The following is a 19,525-nucleotide window of genomic DNA, read 5'->3' as shown; positions in this document are numbered from 1 at the left end:
TCTGTCTCTCTCTCCTCTCTAAAAATGAATAAATAAATAAATAATTTTTAAAAAGTAGTTGAATACAAATTGTGTTTTTTAGCTTATGAACTAAATTAAAGTTAACTTGTTCAGATGGCCAGTGTTTTTACTAAATATTTTTTATTTCCATTCTGTATGAATCTTTTTAGAGCTGTTTTTTGTATCATTTTGTCTTTTAGAAACTTCTCTTCAAAGAATGTTATTTCATTATTTTGTTGGTGGTTTGGAATCCTCTATTTTAAGAGTACCCCTTAAGGTGGACTTGGCTAAATTAAAAGTTCCCCAGAGTAGCCACTACAGTTCCAGTGTTCATCCATTTTCCAAAGGCATAAATGATGGTCCATCGACCAGGTAGACTTCATCTTTGATTTTTGAAGATGTTTTCATTATAATGGACCCTGTTTTCCAACAGCTTGTCTAAAAGGGAATCATATGTTTTTTTGCCCCTTTGAGCAGAATAGGGTGACTTACCAAGAAGCTTCAACAAACAAAATATAGGCATGTACAATAAAGTCAGAGAGCACAAAACACAGAGAGAGTGGATCTTGTGTCCATGAGACACTTAACCAGGGTTGACAAGAAAGCAGTGAGCTCACTGGGGTCTGTGGGTACCAATACCTGTTTGTTCATCCACTTTGGAGTCACTGGGGTCTTTGTATCCCACTCCTGAAGTTATGAACTGTCAACAGTTTAGATATAACAGAAGTAAAACCAGTGAATCAGTTATGTAGTAGTAATTAGTAAAAGTTATTGTGCGCACACCAAAAATGTATTTGTAAATCAAGAGCACTCAAACCAAAACATAGAATGAGGCTCAGGATTATATTGTTCTAAAGCAGCTTATGTAATAAGAAAGTTATTGGTTATAGTACAGATGCTCCTTGACTTATGGGTACATCATATCCTGATAAACCTACCCACGTTAAGCTGAAAATACTGTTAAATCAAAAATGCATTTAATACACCTAATCTACCTAACATCATTGCTTAGCCTAGCCTATCTTAAATGCTTTTAGAACACTGACATTAGTCTGTAATGGGACAAAAACTTCTAATACAAAGCCTATTTTATAATTAAATGTTGAATATGTCATGCCATTTATTGAATATAATATAAAAAAAATTCAATGGAGTATGTATACTATAAAGTATTGGTTGTTGACTCTCCAGATCACGTGTCTGACTGGGCGCTACAGCTCATTGCTGCTGCCCAGCATCCCAAACGAGGACCATACCACTAGCCTAGAGAAAGATCCAAATTCAAAGTAAGGTTTCTACTGATTGCATATTCCTTTCACCTCACTATAAAGGCGATAAATCATGAGTCAAACAAATTTAAGTCAGAGACCATCATAAGCAAAAAATGACTCAGGTAAATTTAGGTAAATAAGCTAAACTTTGTGTGACTAAACTGATTTTGTCTGTTAAAGGAATTTTCAAGGCTGGTCTTTGTTTTTGATTTTAACATGACCAAAAGAGTATGAAATAACATTAGAAAAGTACATCTAGAATAGCATCAAAATATGTCAGATACCTAAGAATAAATTTGGTAAAACTTGGGCACTTTTACACTGAGTATTACAAAACAGTGCTGAGACATTTTAAAATAAATAAATGAAATATTTCATTTTTATGTAGTAGGAAATCAGTATTGTTATCAATTTCTCTGAAGTAAAAAATCCCAAGTAAGAATTTTTTACTTTGGTCAAATGGATGCCAAAATTTATGTCAAGATGTAGTTGTCTCCTATGTCAAAACTTGTTTTGATGTTACAGTAATTAAGACAATTTGTATTAGAAAAGGAATTTTCAACCAGTGACCCACAAGAATTTTTAAAACATGTAATACCTGACCATGTAGTCAGGGATACTGACCTCTTTTCCCTTAGATTGTCAAATTAAAAAGTGACAGCAGCCAACATGATAGCCATCTGGTGTAAATAAATCAAAGTTATACTTTGTTTTGTTTTGGTTAGGTAGGCAAAATCATTTTTTGGTATGCTGCAGAATTTTAGTAATTAATTTATGTGTGCCAGGAGATGAAAATGGTTGAAAATTGCTGTATTAGAACAAGGTAGGCAAAAAGACCAAAGAAATATAGAGTGTCTAGAAACTGTAGAGCTTTACATACGTTGTTTCTTGGTTTATGACAAAAGCTCCACTGAAGTTAAGAGAAAACATTTATTTTTAATGAGCTGTGTTAGATAAACTGGATCTCTATGGAATGAAAAAAGGACCCTGACTTTTACCTGATACTATATTTTAAAGTTCATTTGAGTTGGATAATAGATCTAGATGTAAAAGCTAAAATTATCAAGCTTCTAGAAGAAAATATAGGAGAATATCTTCATTACCTTTGAGTAGTCAAAATTTTCTTAGAACATAAAATTGATGTTAGAATATATAATATTAAGAACTTTTATTCATTAAGACATCATTAAGAAAGAAAAGGCAAGCCACATACCACAATAATATACTCATAATAAATAAATCTGGTGAAGAACTTGTATCCACAAAGTATGAGTAAATCAAAAAGGAAAAGGCACAAACAGCACAACTTTTAAAATATGCAAAAAAGTGAGCAGGTAGGTTCTCCACAGAAGAAGATATCCAAGAAGCCAGTATGCATAGGTAGAGGCGCTCTACATTATTACTTATCAGGGAAATGTCACAATGTAGAACCATCACATTGCTACCAGAATGGCCAAAATCAGAGACTGACGATACAGAGGTTGCCAAGGATATGAAACAACTGGTGCTCTTCTATATTGCTGATGGGAATGTAGATTGTTTACTGAGTGTCTACTAGGTGATGGGTGGTGTATAGGTGCTAAGCCAAAGTTCTAATATTGCTAACAATATTGCAAAAGACTAATATAATTCCTTTTGATACTGTCGATCACAACATGGCATTTGGCTTGTTGAGAAAAAGTAGAGCTTTTTAAAGGAAGAAAATATACTTTCATGAGATTGTATAGAAAATTTTTGTCCTAGTAATAGGTGGAACTATAAAAAATCCAGTATCTAAATACATGTAATTTTAATTATTTGTATTTTTTATCTATTGCAGGATAATTTGTTAAGCTGCAATAAACTTAACAGCTCAGAACATTTTTCATCTTATGTTTTGTGTGGGTCAGGAATTCTGGAGCAGCCTGGCTGGGTGGTTTTGGCTCAGGGTCTTTCATAAACTTGCACTCAAGATTTAGGCCAGGAATAAAGTCATATGAAGACTTGATTATGGCTGAAGTATCTATTTCCTAGTTGGTTCCTTAATGTGGCTATTGCAAGAAGACCTCAGTTCCTTTTGACCTGGCAAGGACTGCCAGTTATTCATCATAAGGACCTCTCAATAGGACTATTTGATCCTCATGATGTAGCAGCCACCTTCTCTCAGAGCAAGCCAAGAGAGCAGACAAGGGGAAAACCGCAATGCCATTTATGCTCTATTTTTGTGGATCACACACTGTCACTTCTATCACATTATCTTCATCAGAAACAAGTTACTAAGTACAGATAACACTTAAGGGGAACAGATTAGGCTCTGCTTTTATGAAGGGTAACGTACTAAAGAATTTGTGAACATATTTTAAAACCACCATGTTATTCTAATAGAGGTATGGTGATTTTACTGTAATTTTAGGGGAACAGGAATATTTGTCCATTTTCTTTGTTGTTGCATCCTTAGCACTGAGAATAGTGCCCTGGAACATGTCAGAATAAAACTTTATTCCATTTTACCAGAAAAGGTAAAATACTTATGAACTTAAATCCGTGTATATCCTTTAAGATTGCCATATACTGCATTCTGAATCTGAAGATTTGAGTTATTTCAGATTCTTTCTCTTGTGAAAACAATATTAATTAGAGCTTGTATTTTTGTCAATATAAGGTTTTTTAAAATGTATTTTTACATTTTAGGTTTGACTCAATTCAGATAGAGGATTACAACCTGTTGCTAAATTTATAATTTATATGGAGATAATGTGAGTGTGTATCTTATGTATGTTAATAGCTATCCATAGCTAGATATAACATAATAAATTCATTTGTAGAACTATCATTAATAAATTTGAGTTGGTGATAGTTAGCAATAAACTTATATGTTTAAGTAAGATATTTACAAAATTAGGTTCTTAGCAAACTTTGAGAAAAGCACAGATGTCAACTTTTAAAATAGGTGGATTAATTTCAGAACCACAGAAGGTTTTTTGTATATGTTATGTGGTAAATTTTGATTATTTAAATTTAGAATAGGTTTTTATTTGGGATTAAAATATCTGAATGATCAATTGACTAATGTAAACATATGTATCATTTACACACATTAATTTTCAATTGTCATATCCATTATACGTTACTTATACATTATACATTATATCTTAATCATAAGTCTAAGTTTGTAATCTTAGGATTAACTTTTTTTTTAAACAAATCAGGGCTAAAGGAACAATATAGCACTTGATGGAGAAACACAGATAGTATAGTGGAGTACATTCCCAAATAATTTGATCACATATCCCAAATAGTACCTCTTCAAATATATTTGCTTATACATTCTGTGTGCATTGTTATCATTGTCAACCTTAAGGATGAAATTTACTTACAACAAGATTTTTTAAGAGGAGATATAAAAAACTTTTCAAATGGCCATCTTACAGTAATGAGTTTTTTTATTAACTTGCCTGATCAGATTTTTTTGTTTGTTATTGGACTAGCAAAGGTTTCACTAGAAGAAGAATTAGTTTTGCCATTTGTTTTGTGCTTGTGTTAATATTTTGTTTAATCTATTATTTCTTTGTAGGAATCTTCTGCAGCTTCACGATCTTGTGAGTAAAAACTAAGTAACATCCAAAATTCGGTTAAACTGGGTACACAAAAACTGCCATATATGTCACAAAATACTGAAAAAGAACCAGCAGGTAAGCAAGGTGTGTCTGTCAATTTCTATACATTGAAGACTGTATATTTCTTCCCTCCAGCTACCTTCAGTACCATACGTGGCATGTGATTATGGTCTTAATTAAGGCCCGTTTTAATCCATTTATATTAATTATTTATAAAGCTTAATTTCTAATTTTTGATAATGAAAAGTACAAATAGAAATGCTTATATTTTCTTCTCATATCCTTTTAGCTTCTATTGTGCTTTCTACTTTGGAGACTATTTATTTGGAGGAGTTAAGTGGTTCTAGAGTCATACTATGGGATTATGGGACACATTATTTAAATAACTGAATTTTAACCTTAATTATTTTATCTTTAAAATAAAATACAGTATTTACCTCATTAGGTTGTTGAGAAGAATATGTAACAATATAACATTTGATATTGTATCTTAGAAGTATATGCTTGTTTTTCTTTCATGCTTGGAAGCAATTATATTTCTTATTTTAATGCAATAAAAATATGTAACTCTTGTATTTACTGACTTTTCTGTATACTATGAGATACTGGTTTTAGCTCCTCCATGGTATATGTAAAATCTAGTTGACTAAACTTATATATAATATATGTAAAATAATTTTATATTTAGTAAAAGATACTACTATTTACTACTGTGTGTTCCTCAGTCATCAGAACTTAGTATTTAAGTTATTCAAATGTTAATATCTTTTAGAGAATTTTATTGTGACACTAAGTTTTGGGATATATTTATTGTGATCTAGTTGGTTCTTTATAATAGTATACATACTGTTTAAATAGGTTACCTGTTTTACCTTTGAAAGGAATATATTCACTCTTACATGTAATTGAAACTATCATCATATCATGTGCTAGTAATTCACTCAACAAATACGTGTTGAGCACTTATATATACTTTACATAAGTTGGAGGATCGTTGTCCAATCCTTAATGACCTTTTTGCACTATAGTAGTTTGGCATGTGAACATCTTTTTTGATAGGTTACATTATAAAAGTCTTAAATATCTTGAACCAAACTTTGAAAGATATTTTTGTGGGAAAAGAGGCCACCACATAATTCTCATAACATAGCATGATAATTTATTATGTAAATTTTATATAATAATAAGGTACATTTGCTGTTCAGTAGCATATGAATTGGAAAATACTAGTATATATGTTGAAATAATATCCCCACTAGTTTCCAGAATGAAGATCATTGTTGCCTCTCTTTTTTTTTAACTTTGTTTTTCAGCAATGGATCAAGAATCCAATAAGGCAGTGTGGCCCAAACCAGCAGGAGGATATCAGACAATCACAGGCAGGAGATATGGAAGAAGACATGCATATGTCAGTTTTAAACCTTGTATGACCAGGCATGAAAGAAGTTTAGGTCGCGCTGGTGATGACTATGAAGTGTTGGAGCTAGATGATATTCCAAAGGAAAATTCTTCAGGTATGCAGCATAGAATTATTTAAGAACTATAATAAGCATGTAGGAATTGATCTTGCAATATTTGAGTAGGTTTTATCTGTGTCTATAAGTATAAATGCTGTATATTTTGTCAAGAAATTCTATTTTGAAATTTTTATTGAATTAATATTAATACTTAAATATAGGAGAAAAAGGAATACAGACAATCATTAAAATGTATCTACACCAGCATTCCAGTGATTACATTGTCATATCCTTCAGCCACAGGAAATCTTTATCTTTTAATCAAAAAATTTTTTTAATGTGAACTGAATATATTTTTCCCTGTGTTTAAATAATAGTTTTGGATTCTGGGGGGGATTTTTGTCTCTAATTTAGCTTGGCTCATTTGATTTTTAAAAAAATCATTTTATAAAATATAAATGTCAAGTAATTCTTAGTTATTTAATTAAAATTTCTTAAATTATTCAGTGGTTTGAAAAAGTATTTTGCAAATATTCAGGTATTATGATATATGATTTTAGACTAGAATGTTAGTGTCTTCTTGTCCTGAGAAAACTTGGTAATTCTAGATTATTTCTCCTGCCATTTATATAGAATCTCAATTATTAGCTAAGGTCATTCTGTTAAAGAATCCATTTGTGATATGACAAACCTAATCTTCAATTATTTATAATTTATAAATTTTAAAAACAAAATCTCAGATGTCTTCATTTTTATTATTACATTAATAGTGATAAAAGATAGTCATGCTGAAGTAATTTTTAGGATAGATATGATTTTACTCTTGTATAAAGATTCTAACAGATTATGGCAAAGAGAATCAACACTAACATTTTCATTGTTTTTTTATTCATAGCTGTAACATATCTAAAGTTAACTTATTATAGCTATTATAGTGATCTACTTTATATATCTAGAGACTGAGATATAATCTGAGTTGACATGAAACACAAGAGAATTTTATTTCTGATAGATTTGTAATTTGATCTTATATCTATCATGAGTATTTTAGAATTTTTTTACCTGTATGTAATAAAAGAAGTTAAGTTGGAATTGAATATCCCATCAACTGGGAAGGCAGTGACTTCACTTACTCCTTTTATTGTTTGATCTTTCATTAGTCTCTCCTTTTAATGTTTTTTACAGTATGTTTTAGGTATTAGGATTTATGTGAAAAACCTGCAAAAGGTGATGATGATAAATGAGATGATATTGATTACACAGTGTCATAAATGACCTCATGGGGTAGCCATTCTGCCCTCCCTGTTAAGTTAGGGCACATAGAAGCACCGGTTAGCAAAATTCTTTTATATTCAAATAGATAATAAATGGTATGACTTCTACTTAAGTAGCCATTATTAAATCAAATTTTATCTAAATTGAACCCTCCAAATATGTTTTCTTTCATTTTCTCCAAAGGTTTCAGTCCATTGGATCAAGTTCAATCTTCATTACCCAAGGATCCTTTATTTGAAAAAAGTGAAACAGAAATTCCAATTTGTGATACAGCATTGAATCAAACCATCAAGAGCAGTCCATGCTTTACTGAAGCACATCATAGTGGGGAAGGCAGGGAGACCTTAGCAAGCAGTTCAGATCTTTGTAATCACTCTGAGGAAGAAGATACTCCAGGAGCTTGTAATGCCTCAAGTATCCAAAATGGAATTACATTGGTTCATACTGACTCTTATGATCCAGATGGTACACATGGAGAGGAAGATAACGACCGTCTTCAGCTTTCTGCAGAAGTTGTGGAAGGTGGTAGATATCAGGAAGCATTGAGTAATACAGTATTTGAGTTGGAAAATGGCGAGGTAGAGGCATGTACTGGTCTTTCACCACCAGTTCCCTCTCTTAACTGTGAAATGCAAGATAAGTTTGAAGAATTCGATTCAGCACATTTAGTGAAAAGTTCTACTGAGTTTTTCAATCAGAATAATCAGGAATTTCAGAGGTCCTCTTCTGAAGAGGAAGTTATTAGAAAGAACGAACAAAGTAATACTAGTCAGGAAAGACAGAGTGAAAATTCAACTGAAGATTCAGCCTGTGCCCTAGAGCATATTTGTAGTGAACAAAATACCAGGGATAGGGACAACAATCAGGGAAGTTCTCCTGAACAGGTAGTGAGGCCCAAAGTTAGAAAACTGGTAAGTTCAAGCCAAGTGGAACAAGTGACAGGTTTTAATAGGCATGAGGCTAAACAAAGAAGCGTTCAGAGATGGAGGGAGGCTTTGGAAGTTGAAGAAAATAACTCAGATGACCTCTTAATAAAATGTGATGACTATGATGGAGAGCATGAGTGTATGTTCATGGAACCATACTCAAGAGTTATACACAGGGAACCAGAAAACCGGATAACATCAGAAAGTAGAGCTTTAGCAGGAAGGCAAGAAATTGTGGATCACACCTTTTGGAATGGCTGTGGAGATTATTACCAGCTGTATGACAAAGATGATGATAGGTAAGGTTTCCCTCAGTGCTAGCCAGATTGTGTAGTGAGCAGAGGGGTTGGTTTCTAGTACCGTGATGTTTGATGGGTGGGCTCTCTGACATAGTTAGGGTATTAGATATTTTGACTTATCAAATACTCTTCTTTACCAAATGCTAACCATACATGCAAACTAGTGGTTAGTTTTTTTATAGAAACTTTAGGAGTTGATTGAAATTATATCCTCAGCTAATGATTTATTACAGAAGAAAAAAATACTAATTATTTTAATTCTTTGTATTTCAGTTAATGAAATTCAAGGTAAACATTTATTGTATTTTAAAAATTCTATGCTAAGCCCGTCTGAGTTTAAAGGTAGTTATAAACCACAGGCATTTTTTATTGATATTATTGCATTAACTCTGCCAGTATTTATTCATATCACTTGTTTCTTTATTCTTCCTTTCACTGTTTAATTTTTGCTTTTTTTGTGTGTGTGTGACAGAGACAGAGAGAGGGACAGACAAATAGGGACAGACAGGAAGGGAGAGAGATGAGAGGCATCAATTCTTTGTTGCAGCTTCTTAGTCTCTTTAGTTGTTCATTGATAGCTTTCTCATGTGTGTCTCTACTGGGAGGCTGCAGCAGAGCGAGTGACCCTCTGCTCAAGCAAGCAACCTTGGACTCAAGCCAGTGACCTTGGGCTTTAAGCCACTGACCATGGGGTCATGTCTATGATCCCACAATCAAGCCAGCAACCCCTTGCTCAAGCCAGATAAGCCCACGCTCAAGCCAGCAGTCCCGGAGTTTTCAACCTGAGTCATCTGTGTCCCAGTCCGACCCTCTGTCCACTGCGCCACTGCCTTGTCAGGCTTTGTTTTGCTTATTTTTATTTAGTGTTTAATTTTCATTAGTAACTCTTTAAGTGGTGCATACTGTAACTTCCCCCATTTGTGAATGAGGAATCTAAGGCACAAGAGAGGTAACTAACTTCCTAAGGTCCGCAAAGTTAGTAAGCAATGGACCTGGAATTTGAGTATCGACTTATTGTCTGAATCCAGACTCAGTGTTTTTCCCCACTACAGTTTACTGTTTCCAAGAGAACACATACTTTTTCTCATAAGAAGCATTCTGAGTCCTTTTTTCCCCCAAACTGTAAGACAACAGAAAGAGGAGAGAAATGGGGAATTTACTTATCCAACTGCTGACTTTTCATTATCTCACAGTCCAAACATCCTTTTAAGCTAATTGTAACCCCAACTATACTTAGTTATAGTGCAATTTCAGGATTTTATTAGCTTGTGAAAATAATTATCTTTTTTAACTAGAAAGTACTAAGAAAGAAATTTATCTTTTAGAACAGTGGTAGTCAGCCTGGTCCCTACCGTCCACTAGTGGGCGTTCCAGCTTTCATGGTGGGTGGTAGCAGAGCAACCAGAGTATAAATAAAAAGATAGATTTAACTATAGTAAGTTGTTTTATAAAGATTTAGTTAGTCTGCCAAACTTAGTGAAAATCCGACATAAAGTACTTGGTAAGTAATTATTATTATATGCTTTATCTTGCTGTAACTCTGCTTTATAAATTTTATAAAGTAAAGTTACTTCCCTACTTTATAAATCACCATTACTGTGGAACCGGTAGGTGCTTAGAATATTTTACTACTAACAGAGATACAAAAGTCGGTGGTAGGTATAAAAAGGTTGACTACCCCTGCTTTAGAATATGAATACATTTTATGTATTTTGTCTCATCTTATAGAATTAACAAAATATATAGGTTTTTTTGGACATATTAACTTGTAGAAACAATTGAAATATAATTACTACACTGTTATGTAAGTTTGTAAACTTTAAAGGTCAGTAGACAGTATTTATTAAGCTAAGATAAAGGTAGTTTAAGAACTTTTGTCTGATTTGTTTTTTCAATTTAGGGCCACAGTCTTTTATCCCAAATCCACAAAGTTCTAAGAACAGATACTAGCAACAAAACCTAACCAAATGTTAACATCTGGGTCTGAACTAAAATGAGGCTTTTTTCTCAAGTATATATATATTTTATTGCAATAATATGAGTGCTTGATTACTAGGTGCTGGTTTGGACCCCACTGGAAAGTATAACAATTAGTGTTTCTAAATCCCAAGGAATATATCTAAATTGCAAAACATGTTCAGCCCTAAAATTTTTGGATTGGATTGTAAACTCTATTCTACCTCTAGGTTACTATTAAAAAATAAAACAACTTACAGTCTTAGGTAACTTACCTTTTTGAAAGTATAAGGTTTTGCATTTTTCCCCCATTATATTTTTGTTTTTTTGAAGAACATAATTTAATTGGCTGTGCCTTCTCCATTTTAGACACACTAATCAAAAGTAAAAACCTCTTTTGTTTGCTTTTAATAGTCAGGCCTAATGTCATCTAATGAAGTTGAAATTTTTATGCTATTTGCCAACCTAAAGAGAAAGGGTAGTTTTCTTGACTCTTACTTTTGTTTTGTTTTGTTTTTTCTTTTTTTTCTTTTTTGTATTTTTCTGAAGCTGGAAACGGGGAGAGACAGTCAGACAGACTCCTTCCTGCATGCGCCCAACCGACCGACCGGGATCCACCCGGCACGCCCACCAGGGGGGGGATGCTCTGCCCCTCCGGGGCGTCGCTCTGCCGTGACCAGAGCCACTGTAGCGCCTGGGGCAGAGGCCAAGGAGCCATCCCCAGCGCCCCGGGCTATCTTTGCTCCAATGGAGCCTTGGCTGCGGGAAGGGAAGAGAGAGACAGAGAGGAAGGAGGGGAGGGGGGGTGGAGAAGCAAATGGGCGCTTCTCTTATGTGCCCTGGCCGGGAATCGAACCCGGGTCCCCCGCACACCAGGCCGACGCTCTACAGCTGAGCCAACCGGCCAGGGCCGTCTCTTAGTTTTTAAATGGATTCTTTTTGTAAATAGAAGTGTTTTCTTTGCCTAGAATGACTCTGGACTTTTTAATGGTTATGGGTTATGGTAGTACCATATTTATTTATACCTGTTTTCCTTAAGTGAAATGTCAGTGTTCTGAACAATGATAGATATTTTACAAACAGAATATACTATTTAGTAATGGATTGACTTAAAGAACCTATAGTGGGATGTGCTTAAATGATGAAACTAATTTTGGAGCATTTTTAATACACACATGGGTTTTTTTAAAGACTCATGACAAAGTAAGTTTTCAAGGATAATGATTCTACCTAGGATTCCACTTACATTTGCATTTGTAAGTTTTAAGATATGTTTTAGGACCTCCTTTCAATAGTTGCTACAATTTTAAGGAGTAATTCTATCTTACTGTTTCCAGTTCCTCTGTCCTTACTCCCTGCAAAGGATCACAGTTGCAAGATACCTTATGGTGCCAGATAAAGTTGAGATTTAATAGTTGTACACTCCTTTTTAGTTTCATTTTGCCACATTTTCATCTACTTGACATTTTACTGTATCCTGCTCAGTTGTGGTATTAGCATGTCAGAGAAATGGAGAAACACAGGGAGTGATTCTACCATAAATACCTTGAGAAGAAAAATACAGATAGCTTCTGCTTTGAGTCTGCTTTGAGTTTTCACTGCTTTATAAAACTTAATGCTGATGTATGTATATGAAAATTTTTTTGGTTATGTTTGTATTATAATAGTTACTCCCTTATCAAGACCATAGCTAAAAGTATACATGTAGATATAAGAATTTGTCCACTTTAGAAATATATAGTGTATAGATTCTTTTTAAGTGGAAATGTACTTTAATGAATGTATAACCCTTTACTTCCCTGAAAAATTATAAATGATCACTTAATCACATCTGAAACATTATAATCTGTGGAGTAAGCATTGCAGCTGGTAGCATTGTTCTGAGCTGTTTGACAAGAACTGAGCAACACCTTATTAAATTAGAATTGCAAGGGGAATTTTAATAGCATATAATTACTAGACTTGGAATTAGACCAAAGAGCTAAGGTTAGTACTCTGCTCTTTTGAAATATACCCTAAGAATTTGAGTTTAAAAGGCCCTTTCAGCCGTGCCAGCACATTTCAACCTTGGGCCTAACTGTGCTGAAGGGAGGCCTGCCATCTCCTAACCACGTCTTACTGCACTTGAGATGTCTTTCCCAGTTTTTCTGTCCCTGGGCCTTAACCTTGCCTAAAAGGTGAAAAACTTTACTGAAATAAAAATGTTAGGACAGTTTTTGTTGTTGATGATGATGTTGGGATAATAAAATGAGTATTAGCCATTTAGTTGATTTTACTTTGCTATATTCAAAAAAGATTTATTGAAATCCTCGTGTCAGGCTTTGTTTCAGGTGCGCTATAAATGTAAATAATAATGATTCAGGTTTCCTCAGTGTTCACCAGTCTTATGAGGAAGACAAGATGTACAGTACAGATAATTATGCTGAGATAAATGAAGCTGCTTTCCTCTTCCATGAAGTCAGCTGAGGGCCATGAAGAAAGAGCTCTGCTGATCTTCCTGTATCTGTGAGCAGCCAAGACAGGGATCTTCAAGTACATGCTTTAACATTTTAGCAAAGCTTTTAATCTTGTTTCCAAGTATGTAAGTTTAGAAAGAGTAAGTTAGCAATAAACAGCTTTGTTTTTTGGGCATGCTAGGGTGTTACAGCTTATACAATATTCTGATATTAAGGGAAAGAACCAGAAAGTTGTAAAAGGCAGACACACTTTAAAAAGGACACTATCGGGGCCTTATTTACTAAATTAAGCAGGCTTGTATTTCCATTTGTGTTGCTGTATTACAACATAGTTAAATGTTTAACAGTGGTGAAATATCCTAGACTGCTTAGTATTTTATCTTTGAAAATGCAAAGAATTATATTTTAGCATAATTTCCATTGAGTATTTCCTCAAAGTATTTTCAATAATCAAAAAAAAATTATTTTGACCCTCTACTAGTCAGATAACAAATTTCGCTTTAGCCTAGGCTCCTATATAGTTGAGTATTTATGCATGTGGTAAATGTTGGGAAAGACAGACCAGTTCCTTGAGGGATTTAATGAAGAAGAGGTTGCTTTTGGCAGGATTTACTTCCAGATCTTATTTCTACCCAGGATTTGTACATAAATTATTTGTCTAAAAATCACATATAATTTCATTCCATATGTAAAAAAAGGCTGTTTTTTTGTTCTGGTTTTGTTTTGTTTTTTTGGTTCACAGTTGAACGTGTCAAGAGTGTGACATTCTAATAAGTTAATAGTTATCTGCTTTTGAATATAGCTGTAAATGCTAATGCTAAACTATATGAAATTAAAGTGCTACTTAATTTAGTTTCTACTTTGGAAATATAAAATGTTTAACTCATGTGCTTTTATAATTAAAAACAAAGGGTCCTCTCTTCAACAATTGTTTTGTATCGTATTTGTTCCTTGTGTATACTCCTTGAAAACTCATTTTTAAATTCTTTCTCTTGTTGCTTTTAGTTTCATCTACTTGTCTCACTCTTAGTATATAACTTTGTCTCCTGCTTTCCTGAAGATACTGAAATAAACATGAATTTTCTTGTTTTCCTACTCATTAGAATATCTCAATTTCTAATACTATTTTATTTTTTTGACAGAGACAGAGAGAGAGTCAGAGAGATGTACAGATAGGGACAAACAGATAGGAAGGGAGAGGGATGAGAAGCATCAGTTCTTTATTGCAGCTCCTTAGTTGTTCATTGATTGCTTCTCATGTGCCTTGACCAGGGTGCTATAGCAGAGTGAATGACCCCTTGCTCAAGCCAGCGACCATGGGGTTAAGCTGGTGAGCCCAAGCTCAACCCAGATGAGCCTGCGCTCAGTCCGGCTACCTCAGGGTTTCAAACCTGGGTCCTCTGCATCCCAGTCTGATGCTCCATCCTCTGTGCCACTGCCTGGTGAGGCTCTAACACTATTTTTAATTTTTTCAGTGGAGAGAGGTAACTTTTCTCATTCTGTGTCTGTAGTCATATCTGACACTTTACCTATTATCCTTATTCCTGGCTTGCTTCCTTCTACCTCTCATTCTCCAATTTTTCTAAGTCTGGGGAAAAACTTTACTTGATCTTGCTTTCTCTATTTAAGGTACTTGCCTGTTTGTTTTCTCTTTCATTGCTATTTTCAGAATAAATGTTCCACAGCTTCTATTCCTCCATTATCCACTCTTAAACACCTCCAGTCTCTCAGAATTATTTGTCTGCTCTATGAAATTAACAGTGACCTGATTTCCACAGCAAGTTGACTTTTCTCCTTACTCATTTTCTTTGACTACAGTGTTACTGCTGAGCTGTTTGCTTACCCTTTCCCACTCCACAGTTCCTCTTCCATTGACCTATATCTCCTGGACCCCCAGGGGTTGGCAAACTTTTTAAAGAGGTCACTAGAGCCTGACAAGGTGGTGGCACAGTGGATAGAGCATTAGACTAGGACGCAGAGGACCCAGGATCAAAACCCTGAGGTCACTGGCTTGAGCACAAGCTCACTGGGCTTGAGCATGGGGTCACCAGCTTGAGCATGGGATCATAGAAATGACCCAGTGGTTGCTGGCTTGAAGCCAAAGGTCGCTGGCTTGAGCCCAAGGTTGCTGGCTTGAGCCCAAGGTCACTAGCTTGAGCAAGGGGTCACTTGCTCTGCTAGAGACCCCAGTCAAGGCATATATGAGAAAGCAATCAATGAATAAATAAGGTTCCACAAGGAAGAATTGATGCTTCTTATCTCTCTCCCTTCCTGCATGTCTGTTCCTATCTGTCTCTCTCTCTGTCTCTGTCACCAAAAAAATAAAGTAAAAAATGTGACTAGAGGCCTGACCTGTGGTGGCACAGTGGATAAAGTGTCGACCTGCAACACTTAGGTCACCAGTTTAAAACCCTGGGCATGCCTGTTCAGGGCACATGTGGGAGTTGATACTTCCTGCTCCTCTCCCCTTTCTCTCTTTTTTTTTCTCTCTCTCTCTCTCTCTCCCCCCTCTCTAAAATGAATGAATGAGTGCATTAATTAATTAAAAACTAATTTTTTAAAAAAGGTGACTAGACTGTAAATATTTAGGCTTTGTGGACCAAACGACAAAAACCAGGATACTTATGCAACCATTTTAAAATGAAAAAAAAAAAAAGCCATTCTTACCTTCTAGCTCAGTAAAAAATGGACAGGTGGCTAGATTTGGCTCATGGGCCAAGGCCTAATTTACTGACCTCTGTTGTAAAGACTAAAGCTAATTGAATAGCTAGGTGGCTTATATCGCCATTTAGTAAAACAAACCAGAGGTTGTCGATTTTCTGGTGTTATGCTGGTAGGAAATTCCAATGAAAGGTCTAAGCAGACAGTTTATATAATGAAGGCAGTAACTGCCACCTTTATTAAATGTCCACCCTTTTCCAAAAAGTTTGCTAAACGTTTTATCTGCAGTATTCATTTTTTTTTTTTTTTTCATTTTTCTGAAGCTGGAAACAGGGAGAGACAGTCAGACAGACTCCCGCATGCGCCCGACCGGGATCCACCCGGTACGCCCACCAGGGGCGACGCTCTGCCCACCAGGGGGCGATGCTCTGCCCATCCTGGGCGTCGCCATGTTGCGACCAGAGCCACTCTAGCGCCTGGGGCAGAGGCCAAGGAGCCATCCCCAGCGCCCGGGCCATCTTTGCTCCAATGGAGCCTCGGCTGCGGGAGGGGAAGAGAGAGACAGAGAGGAAAGTGCGGCGGAGGGGTGGAGAAGCAAATGGGCGCTTCTCCTGTGTGCCCTGGCCGGGAATCGAACCCGGGTCCTCCGCACGCTAGGCCGACGCTCTACCGCTGAGCCAACCGGCCAGGGCTGCAGTATTCATTTTGACATCACTATAGACCTGAAAAGCAAATATTAATATTCTCATATTATAGATGAGTAAAAGTGAGTTGGGGAAAGTTAAATGCCTGGGCTTGTTTTAATAGTAAGTACGGAGCCAGGATCCTAACCCAAACCTGACTTCAAAGCTTGCTCTTAGCAATGTGACATTCCACTAGTAGGGCTGAAAAAGAGGCTGTCTTAGATGGCACTTTCACCTGATATAGACTATATGAATATAGGATTTTGTTTCTTCAGTAAGAAACCTGCCTATGGAATGTTCTGTCTTTTTGTTTTTTATGATAAAAAAAATTTTAATCAGTTGCATAGTCTCCTCTGACTAGCCCTCTTAGCCAATTTGGACTCTTAGATCTTTAAGTTAGTAATAGACATTGTTTGAAATTTGCCATAGATTAAAAAATGTTTAGAATAAAATTAATAGAAAATTGTTCATGTATTACTGTCTATCACTTATATCACAAATGTGTATTAATTTCTGGAACATACTTTAAAAGATTAATTTTTGACCCTTTTCAAATAAACCAATATCACTAATAGCTCTATATTTAAAACCATGCAATTGCACAGTCTTAGTTAAATTCCAAGAGCTTACTGATTCTGTACTTATGGAAAATACTTTTAAATACATTGTTAAAGAAGCTGTGCCATAGTGAGTTTGATTGAATAAACGGTATCTAATCCATTCAGAAAACAACACAAATAATTTTATAGTGTAAGATCTTGAAGCAATAATCTGAGCTTGAAGGGGGAAAAAAGGTGAAGTGATTATGAAGACATTTTGATGGTGGAAGAAATGGTTGTGACGAGTTCACACTTCAGGGATAGTATATATTTGGAAAAGAGCATTCATATAACAAAAGAGTTGTCTGTAAGAAGTACCAGTAACTGGGATCAGATTGTAGTAAATCATAAATGTCATTCGAAGTTTAAACCCTTTTTTCCTATAGGCCAGAATTTTCCAAAGTAGGTGAAATATATTAAGTAGTACACAGATAAGTGTTACTGTGTTACTAATTTTTATTATTACATATTTATTTTAATGAGAATCAGAAAAAAAGTATAGCTAGCTCATCAAAGTTGGAAATTTGAGGGATATTAGCAGATGACTAAATGTATTTGAGTAAAAACCAAAATGAGTTTAAAAAAATTGCTAGCAGTTGTTGATGACATTATTTAACAGGCACTGTTAGAATGATCTGTGTATGTCAACTCATTTAGTCCTCACATGAACTTGGTGAGCTATTAGGTACTATTATATTTACCTGATATGTGAAGCAGTAAAGGCACAGAGAGATTAAGTAACTTTCTCACAGCTAATAAGTGGCAGATTTAAATCTAGGCAAGTTGATTTCAGAACCTATGTACCTTAGGACACAATATTAATATACAGCTGTAGCAAAAAATGTGAGGACAGTAGGCAAATGGCTTAAGTTTGAAATACTGCTTCAGGAAAAACGCTGATGAAGGTTTTTGGAGTAATATATAGTATTTACTATTTGATATAAATGAAAGTGATAGTGATATTTAGGATGCATTTTTAAGTGAATTGAGAGAGTAGATTAAATTTAGGGACACCAATTAATAATTAATTAAAGTCCAGGTTTGTAGAAAAGCACTTGAATAAGGGTTTTTGTTTGTTTTTTGTTTTTATGAGAAATGAAGAAAAATGACCTAGGATATAAGAGTCATTGTACAGAAAGAATGGAAGGTTAGAAAGGACTTAAACATTGGGAGTTTGTGAAGTCAGATATGTGCCTTCCAGTTTAAAAGCAGGGTAATACCAATAGCAGTTAGAAAATGTAGAAAGGAACTTATCTGGCAAATGAATTTTGTTTTAAAATACAACTTAAAAAAATTATTTAGAAAAGTACATTTAGCGGGGTGACATTAATAAGAGTACACAGGTTTCAGGTAAACATTTCTATAGCTTTTGAACTGCTGATGATGCTGTGTACCCATCACCCAAAGTCAGATCATTTTCCATCACTGCATATTTGTCCCTTTTTACTCCCTTTCTCCACTTTTCCCATCCCCTCCCCTTGGTACCACTTCACTTTTATCTGTGTCCATGAGTTTCAGTTTTATATCCTACCTGTGTGTAAAATCATATAGTTCTTAATGTTCTCAAGGTCCATGAAATCCAAAAATGTTTTGTGAGCAGATGGTAATTATGAAAGCTTAGTATGGTGATCGGGGTGGGTATACATATTTTAAAATTATCTACTTAAAGGTGTGGATTATGTATAATGAGTAATAATGATACAGGGCAAGAGTCTGCACACTTTTTCTTAAAGGGCCAGATAATAAATATTTTAGTGTTTACTGAATAAGAGATAAAATCACAGATAAACATATAAAAAACATTTTTAGCTGACAAACCATTTTTAAAAAGGCAGCAGGTCCAGATTTGGCCAAAAGGATGTGGTTTGTCAATCCTTGACATAGAGTTCTTAAATATGTTGACAATTGATAGACATTTTTTTGTTTTAAAATTTGGAGGTATTTTACTATTTTATTAATACAGAAAAGTTCAGATGCTTCATGTGTTACCTTTCTGAATAGAATCATACTCTGAGTGAAATGTTTTTTAAATGGGGTTTTCTTTAGTATGTTAAAAATCGCCACAGATTAATATAAAAATCTTACCTTAATTGTTAAAGACATAAAAATTGGAATTGGTAATTTAGCTTTGAATTTGAGAAGCTTTATAGTCAAAGAAACAACTCAGTAAGCTCCTTTAAATCTATTTTCTGGTAGAGTTTAACACTGTGTAAGCCTAGAAATGATTACTTGATCTTAGATTATTCTTTGGATCACAGAAAATTTTACAGACATTTTATTGCCTTTATTTGCTATTTCAGAGCTATAGTGCATTGCTTCGCCAGGATATTTGTGCCCTACTACCTA

General features: G+C 34.7%; 1 protein-coding gene across 6 annotated transcripts in view; it reads left to right on the top strand.

Annotated features, from left to right (window-relative positions):
* The window catches only part of PJA2 (praja ring finger ubiquitin ligase 2), an 82,496-nt gene that overhangs the window by 28,166 nt on the left and 34,805 nt on the right, over positions 1-19,525 (top strand). For 2 of the 6 annotated variants that reach the window (XM_066273975.1, XM_066273978.1), the window contains 3 exons: positions 4,825-4,951; positions 6,181-6,381; positions 7,783-8,824. In XM_066273975.1, the coding sequence (XP_066130072.1) occupies positions 4,912-4,951; positions 6,181-6,381; positions 7,783-8,824 (1,283 nt within the window). In that variant the 5' untranslated portion in view covers positions 4,825-4,911. Of the gene's footprint in view, positions 1-3,941; positions 4,007-4,824; positions 4,952-6,180; positions 6,382-7,782; positions 8,825-19,525 lie in introns of all 6 variants that reach the window. The other 4 variants (XM_066273980.1, XM_066273976.1, XM_066273979.1 and 1 more) reach the window with 4 other exon arrangements.

This window comes from Saccopteryx bilineata, chromosome 4 (genome assembly GCF_036850765.1).
Source record: "Saccopteryx bilineata isolate mSacBil1 chromosome 4, mSacBil1_pri_phased_curated, whole genome shotgun sequence".
Classification (NCBI taxonomy): Eukaryota; Metazoa; Chordata; class Mammalia; order Chiroptera; family Emballonuridae; genus Saccopteryx; species Saccopteryx bilineata.
Note: the sequence above shows the minus strand (reverse complement) of the source record. Positions and strands in the feature narration are given on the sequence as shown.